Genomic DNA, 9,216 nt, shown 5'->3' with positions numbered 1-9,216 from the left:
AAAAAAAAAAAAAAAAAAAAAAAAAAAAAAAAAAAAAAAAAAAAAAAAAAAAAAAAAAAGGAGAGAGAGAAAGAGAGAGAAAAGAAGCTTCGCACTTGGCGCCCAGTGAACTGCAGCAAATTTTGGGCGGGTTTTCCCGGCACGTAAATTAGGGCTTTGAAATATACCCGCCGTTTGCTTTTCGGGATACCCGCCGTTTTTTCTAGATTACAATTTCAATATGAAAAAACGAAAATTCAAACATCCACATCCAACCAATTTTATTTTAAAATAATTTACCATTTTCTATTTAAAATTAATTAAAATTATATTAATTTTTTAAAAATAAGATGTTTTACATCTTTTAATATAAATTATTTTAAAAAATAAAAACTATCCATTAAATTTTTTTTATATCATAATATATATAAATATTGTTACTAAAATAAATGAAAAGGGTAATTTTCGAAATTATTGGAAAATTCACAATATAATTTTAATTACATAATTTAAAATAAAAAATAATTAAATAAATAAATAAAGGAAGCTGTTGAGGAGGTAGTGAAGAAGAAGAAGGGGAAGAGGAAATTGCAGATTATGGATAGCTATGGAGAAGCAGACCTCGAAAATTAATCAGAAAAAAAATTTAAAATAAAAAGTAAATTATAAGAGAGAGAGAGAGAGAGAGAGAGAGAGAAAAGAGGAGAGAGAGAGAGAGAGAGAGAGAGGTTGAAGGACAGAGAGAGCAAACGAAAGTTCGAAGCTCCGAAGATTCGAACTGAGCCACTCAGCTTCAATTTCTCTTCAATTTGTCGAGTTCGTCGAAGGTCAGAGTTGAAGCAATCCCTATGCTGTTGTTGTTCAAATGCTATTGAGCTTAGTCGGCGAGATTCAATGTGCTTAATATCTCTGCAATTTGTGCTCTGTTCACACTATTCAACTTCGCGGAACTCACTGATCTCTTTCTTTGACTGCGAAATTCCGTGTTTCGAACTTCCGAGGTTGTGAATTTTGCTCAAGGAATGATGTTTTTGTATTGGTTTGTGGACTCAATACGCGTTTCTCGGTAGTTGTTGATTTTTTTTTCCCCGTGTTCTGAACTTGAGTTTGTTTGTTTCGAAGTTAGGGTTTTGATTTGCGATTGTTTTGCAATAGGTTTGATTTGGTGTTTGAAAATTTGGCGGGATTTAGTGAGCCATGTAGTGAGTTTAACTTCTAGGGTTGTGGTGTGAGAAGTTGCGATTTGGAGTTGCATTCTGTGCTTTGTAGCTGGGAAAGGAAAATGATCAGTTGGAAATATGATTGCTGCAGTTCTGTTCAAATCTATTTCCGGATTTACTTGATCTGGTGGGGATGAATTTTAGGAATTTGCTCAAATCATGCTGACTCTTGTAGGTTAACCTGCATTGACTGATATGTGGAAGTGAAAATTTTGTGTGTTGTTTCTTGTTCTTGTTTCGGTGAACTTGAATAGTGACTGTGCTTCTCTCCGTGTCTGGAATTGAGTGATTTGTGAAGGGTGTGTGAATCTGTCTGCTGAGAAATGCAACCTCAGCAGAGCTTGAGAATTGACTTGTGTGAACTGAAATCTCAAATAGTGAAGAAGCTCGGAACTGATCGGTCGAAACGGTACTTCTTTTACTTGAATAGGTTCTTGAGTCAAAAGCTGAGTAAGAATGAGTTTGATAAGTTATGTTGTCGTGTACTTGGGAGGGAGAATCTTTGGCTGCATAATCAATTGATACAGTCAATTTTGAAGAATGCTTGTCAAGCTAAGGCTGCACCACCGATACCTGCAGCAGGCTATCCGAAAACTTCGACGCAAGCTGCAAAAATTTCCCCTGTCATAGAAGATGGGAATGAGGATGGTGGAGCTGTTTTTCCTACTTCCACTCAAGGTATTCCCATTTGGTCCAATGAAGGTTTTCCTGTGTCCCCAAGAAAGTGCAGGTCTGGGATACGCGACCGCAAGCTCAAAGATAGGCCGAGTCTACTTGCGCCAAACTTGAAGGTTGAATGTATCTCACCTCAATCAGCATGCAAGGAAGATGGCAGCTGTAGGATCATGATGGATAATGGCAATGCAACTTCGTGTGACTATCAGAGACCAGTGCAGCATCTGCAAGGAGTTTTTGAACTACCTGAAAACAACATTGAGGCTAGAGTTCAGCGACCATCAGGGAAGCAAGTTCTACAGATGCAGGTTGAAGACAGGGAAGAAGCGAGACAGTCAAATCGATCGAGTTTACTTCGGAGTCGATTACTTGCACCTCTTGGGATTCCTTTTTGCTCAGCTAGTATCGGCGGGGCTCACAAAACAAGGCCTGTGGATTGTGGGGGCAATTTTAGCTTCAGTGATATGGGTCATTTGTTGGATACTGAGTCGTTGAGACGACGCATGGAACAAATTGCTGCAGTACAGGGCCTAGGCAGTGTTTCTGCAGATTGTGCTAATATTTTGAACAAGGTGTTGGATGTATATTTGAAGCAGTTAATCAGGTCTTGCGTTGACTTGGTTGGAGCATGGCCTGCATTTGAGCCTGAGAAGCCTCTTGCCCATAACCAGCAAATTCAGGGGAAGGTTATCAATGGCATGTTGCCAAATAATCAATTACACAGGCTACATAGCAATGGAAATGGAGAAGTTGTGCACGAGCGCAGATTACACTGCTCGATATCGTTGCTCGACTTCAAGGTAGCAATGGAGCTTAACCCAAAGCAACTTGGGGAAGACTGGCCTCTGCTACTGGAGAAAATTAGTATGCGTGCATTCACGGAATGAAAAGACTGGTATTTCTGTTTATCCCAACATCGGTTTGGCTCACCTGTCACGGTTCACACGGTCCAGTGGGGTCGAGAATGGATCTCAAAGATCTCTCAGCTCTTCTCAATTGTGAGTACCCATATTGCTCAAAATTTGATAAAATCTCTGGCTTGCAAGTATGACAAGCTGATCGAACATCAAACAGACGTTTGTTCTTAAGAATCATTTAACTGTGACTAAGCTTGGGTGCTGTCAGTCAGAATCCCCATCAGTGATGCTTCACATCTCGACAGGCTGCAGCCATGATTCAAGGATCTCAAGCTTTTCGTGTAAATTCGATCATCGAGGAAATATACAAAATTTTGCAGAGATACAGTTCGTAGCTTGGTGAGAGGTAATTACTGGTGCAAGAACTTAGTGTTCCTATTTGTGTATTTAAATCTTAGAATTGATTTCATTTCATATGAATAACTCATCAACAGACAACAATCTGCAGATAGTATCCTCTGTATTTCATGCTTCTTTTTTTCTTTGTTAGATAGAAAGATGCAGATGCTATAAAATGATATAGCATTTCCATTCTCTAAAGATCTGTGTCCAAAATGTTCCACATTTATAATGCAATAGTCAGCCACACTTCGATTCTGCTTCAACTTTTGTTTTCCCTTGGTTGTTTCTAATAGAACTTCTTTGCACATGTCTCATATTCCCAGTTCTTGGTGGTTCTATCAACTGTTCTTACTCGAATCCAGATATTTAGGTAGAAACTAGTATAGAAATCCAGGGAAAGTACAAAGAAAATGAAACTAGAATAGAAATCCAGGAGCGAAAAGCATCCTTAGTTCTTACTCCTTTCAAAACAATTTAGAAAGTTCAGTAAATGAACGTACTGAGAATTGAAAAGGACGGTTGAACATGAGGAGAGATTTCATTCACAGATTAGACTGAGTTTGGACTTCTAAAGCCAAAAGTTGGCCTGTGCTTATTAAGTTTAAATAGAACAAATTTGCTATGTACAATAAATCTTGGGTGAAGGGAGAAGATTAATCCTCCTCTTCTTTTATCTGTTGGACTCAATCAAACAAATTATGAAGGCGCCGAAGCAGGTTCCTCCACAGATGCTTTGCATATGGGGCACCAATTCTTCAGCTGCAGCCACTGTTGTATACACCCTTCATGGTAAGTATGCTCGCATCGCAGCATCCCAACTTCATCTCCATTTGAGTACTCCTCCTGTAATTAAATAGAAGTCAAAACACCTTGTTACTTAACTGCTTGAAGTGTGGATTTCATATTAAAAAATGTGAATGATCAAGAAACTCGGGTAGTTTTGAATATGGTTTTCGTCCTTGTATTGTTTGACCTCTGAACTTTTAGCCACTTTCAACAAAGGTTCGAGGTTCCTATCAACCACCGAGGTTGCCTATTATTTAGGTTCCTATTCCTTCATCTCCTCTTAAACTACACATATCTCTTATAAGAGAGACATCTTGTTTGAAATGGTATAGCATCGTAAACTCAATAGGGTTTTATGGTAAGGACCAAAACTATGAGTTGAATGGGAGTTGAAGCATTAAAATTGACATTATTTTGGAAGCTTTGTTTCTTTTTTTTATACCCTAACGCATCTTACAAAAAAAAAAAAAAATCATCAAATTTGGTACGATTTTAGACCAAAAATGTTCAAAAGTTGAGATTCTAGAATAGAAAACAGCTGAACTTTGAACCACAATGTTATCCGGTTATTTTATACATTACCATAATGTCAGATATATTGGTAAATGCACGCAAATCCTGACATTATGGTAACCTATAACATAACTGGAGAACAAATTAGTTCCCTGGCACACATTTCAGGATTTTTGCAGCCTCAGTTCCAACATTCTCAAAGCTAAGCTTAAGTATGGTTGATTCGTGGCTATTTTCCCTATTGGTTTAGTGGGTATTTTCCCTTTTTGGTTTCTAACTTTATGGTATAACCAAAGGTTCAGAACAAGCAGCTAGTGTAAACAGACCTGGCAGATGCAGCATTTGACGCTATCCTCGTACTCACTGCCACCGGCAATTGTATCCTCTGCATGTGTAGACTGATATATGCTTCTATTCAAGCATTGTGACAATGCTTCCTCAGTAACTGCTGTGCTCACAGTTCCCATTCTCTCTTCTAGAGCGAGTAATTCCTGTCAAGCATCACAAAATAGTTGATACAAGAACAGCCGACACAACGCACGGTTATGAGTAGTATTATATATGCTAAAACACAACTCCCCAAAGGAAACTTAGAACGAATTTTTTGCGTAACGAGAAGAAATGATTCATTATAACATCAACAAGGCAGGAAAGATGAGACAGATTTGGATACAATTGATCTGAAAGGGAGCAACACAATATTTCTAGAGAAAACAGCAAACCTCATATGACATGTTATCGATATCGAGCCTCATGTCTCTATGCTGGTCGTAGACGTTTAAGCCACTAAGGAAAAGGTTGGTCTCTAAAAGAGTTGCTTGCTGCAGGGAAAATTAGATGTTAGCTCAAATTGTAGTGAATGAATAAAACAAACAAGACAAAACATCAGGAACTGTCTACCTCATATGTTAGCTCTTCTTCGTGTTCAATCCTTTCAAGCGCCAACAATACCTTAAAAAGCAAGATGCACCTTTTTAAATTAGAGACGTGGACTAGACCGAGAAAGTGAAGTATTCTTTTGATAGATCTTCACAAAATAAATTGCAATATATGGAAATGTACCTCTGCAATAACATAGTGTCGAAAGCTATCTCGAGTTGTTAAAGAGCGAGTCAAACCGATTTCTGCAGGACTAGCAGGTCTATGACTAAGTATATTCTCATTCATACTATCTGACCTTCTGTAAGAAATTGGGTGATCTGAAATCAACTCTGTAGAGACTTCATGTGCATTATTATCAACAGAGCTTTCAGGTTGATGGTCTTGCGACTCCTGATAGATCATGGACCGGGACTCGTGCAAAGATGTACTGTTTCTGTCGGGTCTGTTGCTTTGTGATCTTGCTCTTGACGTCCCATTAATTGATGTCCTAGACCGAACTGATGCAATACCATTTTCCCTGTTAGAAGTTCCATTTTTGGCTGCTCTTGAACCAGATATAGAAACGCCATAACCAGAGCTAGTAATCCTTCTTTCTGAAGATGATCCGTTCATTTTCTTTCCTCTTGTAGAGCTACTTTCCGCTTCAGAATTCCTTTTCTTTGCTGTATCCTTCAGTTTACTAAGATTTGGATCTGATGAAGAACAACCCGATGAGATGACATCAGATATCGAATTACATCTGAAATTTCTCAAGGTATGCCTACCTGCACCACCACGTGATGTCGGGCGAGAACTTTTAGACCCCATCAACACAGAAGAACTTGCCAGTGTGTCTTTATTACGCATTCCAGAACCTTGATTGAAATCCCTTCGTCCTCTTGTGTTTGGAGCAACACTGGAGCTTCGTGGTTCCATCACTGTGTCATCGGTGGAATCGGAACTTTTAAGACTAACATGAAGACCTTTTCGTATCCTTTCATTTGATGGGATGCCTTGTGAAATCTCTGAATCATCCTGAGTGCTACTAGTTTCTGAAGAGTCTGTTTCTAACTGGGTCGGTCGTTTTCTCTGAGTTTCAGCTACAGATTTCTTGGAACCTCTAACAGCATAGTAAGTTCGAGAGGAACTTCCAGCTATTTCTTTGCCACTTGAAGAGGTTCGAAAAGACTGCAATGGAGATTTAAGCTTCTCTGAATAGCTACTCCGCGTGCTCCTTGGGGAATTTAGTCTGCCACTGCAGCCAATTCGGCTACAATATTTACCATCTTGGTCCCTGCTATTTGCAGTATCTCTCATAACTGCACTGGGTCCCCTTCTGGATGTGTATCCATTAGCAACTCTTTTACTAGGGTATTCATCCATCTACAATAAATTGCAGGTGCTTCAACACTGCAACAACCAGCTCCAAAGTGAGAAGTTGAAAAAAAAAAAAAAAATTTACGAAGTCAAGCAGGCAACTCAGAAACAAAGTGGATGAAGAACAAACCAGTGCTAGCTGCAGTCCAATTTTGAAATAATAGCATATAATTTGAATACAATCAATAATAACTTGTCAAAAGTCATCGGAGACCGGGACGAAATCAACAGATAAAATTGTAGAGTATTGAAAGGTATTGTTTCTCAAATCCAAATAAATACTGCTTAGCTTCTTTCCTCTAAGCCTGGGTTGAAACTAAAGCTACAACTATGACCTAAGAAACACGAACACTTTAATTTCACTAGCATGTCTGTAACAGCCCAAGCCCACCACTACTAGATATTGTCATCTTTGAGTTTTCCCTTATGGGCTTCCCCTCAAGGTTTTTAAAATGTGCCTGCTAGGAAGAGGTTTCCACGCCCTTACACAGAATGTTTCGTTCCCCTCTCCAACCGATGTGGGATCTCACGGTGTCAATGTTCAACATGTGTCAAAGACTTGGACACTCCGACACTTGTTGAACACTCGTTGGCACAATAAACATGTAATTTCCATGTTCATGTCCTAGATTTTAAAACAATGACGTGTGACCGTGTCCGTGTCCATGTCGTGTCATATCCATATCCGTGCTTCTTAGACTATGACTAAATTGTGTAACATTCAAACATCTTTTCATCTTTTAAATCAATAGGTATAAACATAACAAACAAGACAAGAAACTATCCTAAGTTTCAAATCCACAGATATTATTCCACCGTGCTCCTCTCCTCCAAGAATTACAATCTAGAGCATCCATGGCAATGAATCAACCCAATCTTCAATAACGATGATAGCAAAAAACATCAATAAGAAGGTCATCCACGATACAGAAACACTTACTTGGGTATGAACATAAACAAACAACTTAGCACTTCCAATAAAACAAATTTAATTACGGTCTATTTTAATATGAAGTTGATCAAATCAATCCAAGTAAGCGAACAAAAACGGGGATAATTTGATTAAAGTCAAAATACAAAGAGGAAAACCAAAAGAAGCAGAAGAAAGGTAAAGGAATCTGCATGTCAGGTGCTCGAAATCCATCCCCACAAAAAGTGAAGCCTATAATTTTTTTTCCCCAGTATAAAGTTATTCTTCATTGTTCTATACATAAAGCTCACTTCATATTCAAAAACAAAATAGCTCAGCGATTTAAGGGCTTGAAAAAACTATAACAAAAAAGAAAAGAAAAAACCAAGATTAGTTTACAGCTTCAGTTTACACCCCATAAGAAAATTCTTGAACAAAGCTGAGTGACGAACAATCCAATATTCCAAAAAAAAGGAAAGAGCAAGCCTAATAGATTTTACGAAATTCAGAATTAAGCTGATGAAAACAGAGAATCAAATTCATGTCAGAACTACCAGAAAGTGGTCTCGTAAGGCCGAAAAGAGATTCAAAGAACAACACCTAAATCCCAAAACACCATGAATTCGACAAAATAGAAAACAGAATCAATTCTTATTGGCATCATCTGAGAATCGCTCACCATGACAAAATCCGAAACATCAATCGAAGCAAGAAACGGAACTCATAATTCAAAAAAAAGGAAACAAACACAACAGTGAGGCTTATAATTAATCCTCTACCTGGTTTCGTCGTGGTACTGCTTAGAACAATCCAAGCGAGGAAGAACTAGAGAAGCTTAAGAACTATATTCCGCGAGGGAGGGAGGGAGGCTTAGATTTCTTAGAGAAAAAGATGAAAAAAAGGGATGAGATAGGTGCAAAAACGTGTACGAATGATCCGAGGACGAAAGCCTTTATCGATTTGCAATCCGAATACAATCAAATCAACGATAATTCATTGGAAGAAAAAAAAATGGAAAAAGAGGAGGCGAGAAGAGAACAGAGGGAAAGAAAACGGAGGCGAACCGAAGAACTCTATAGTGGTGCCGTCCAAATACCAATAATAATAATAATAATAAAATAAAAAATAGAGCGAGAGAAGAGGAGAGAGAGAGGAACTGGGGAAATATGAGCCGTTGGATTGAGATCAAGAATCAATGGCTGTGAACGGCTGCAACGTCATCTTCAAAGAGGCTCCATTTTTGTGGACCGTAAGGAACAGAGACGCTCTGCCCCCACCTCACCAGCTGGCCCGCCTACCGCCTCTTTCTTTTTTTTTTTTCCTTTTTTTCTTTTTTTCTTTTTTTTTTCTTTTCCTTTTGGGTGGCTTTTAGCCTCTTATCTAATCCTCTTCTTTATTTTATTTTTAGGATTATTCCCCTCCTCCCTTTTCCTTTTTTGGGTTTTATTATTATTATTTATTTATTATTTACTAAATTGTATATTATATTATAATATAAATAAAATAAAATATATGACGCTGATAGAGGTTATAATATAAATAAAATAAAATATATGACGCTGATAGAGGTTCAAATTCTTACCCAAAATCTATAATATTATATTTTAGATAAATATCAATTAATTAATTTCTATGG

At 37.9% G+C, this 9,216-nt stretch overlaps 2 protein-coding genes across 3 annotated transcripts; one reads left to right on the top strand and one right to left on the bottom strand.

Moving 5' to 3' along the window:
- Positions 1-544: 544 nt before the first annotated feature.
- Positions 545-3,396, top strand: LOC111463000. The gene has a single exon (XM_023106830.1). It carries the CDS (start codon positions 1,523-1,525, stop codon positions 2,759-2,761), a length of 1,239 nt encoding a protein of 412 aa, XP_022962598.1. The 5' UTR covers positions 545-1,522; the 3' UTR covers positions 2,762-3,396.
- A 162-nt stretch (positions 3,397-3,558) lies between these two features.
- On the bottom strand, positions 3,559-8,668 carry LOC111462767 (probable E3 ubiquitin-protein ligase RHG1A). 2 transcript variants are annotated; one of them, XM_023106497.1, is made up of 7 exons: positions 8,360-8,668; positions 6,079-6,703; positions 5,495-6,006; positions 5,333-5,383; positions 5,155-5,253; positions 4,759-4,923; positions 3,559-3,976 (listed from the first exon to the last, which is right to left on the bottom strand). In XM_023106497.1, the coding sequence occupies exons 2-7, from the start codon at positions 6,674-6,676 to the stop codon at positions 3,830-3,832; spliced, it is 1,572 nt and encodes a 523-aa protein (XP_022962265.1). In that variant the 5' UTR covers positions 6,677-6,703; positions 8,360-8,668; the 3' UTR covers positions 3,559-3,829. The 2 variants fall into 2 exon arrangements, with proteins under 2 accessions (XP_022962265.1, XP_022962264.1); XM_023106496.1 differs by having other exon boundaries at positions 5,495-6,703.
- Between the last annotated feature and the right edge of the window lie 548 nt (positions 8,669-9,216).

Source organism: Cucurbita moschata, unplaced genomic scaffold, assembly GCF_002738365.1.
Source record: "Cucurbita moschata cultivar Rifu unplaced genomic scaffold, Cmos_1.0 Cmo_Scf00027, whole genome shotgun sequence".
Classification (NCBI taxonomy): Eukaryota; Viridiplantae; Streptophyta; class Magnoliopsida; order Cucurbitales; family Cucurbitaceae; genus Cucurbita; species Cucurbita moschata.
Note: the sequence above shows the minus strand (reverse complement) of the source record. Positions and strands in the feature narration are given on the sequence as shown.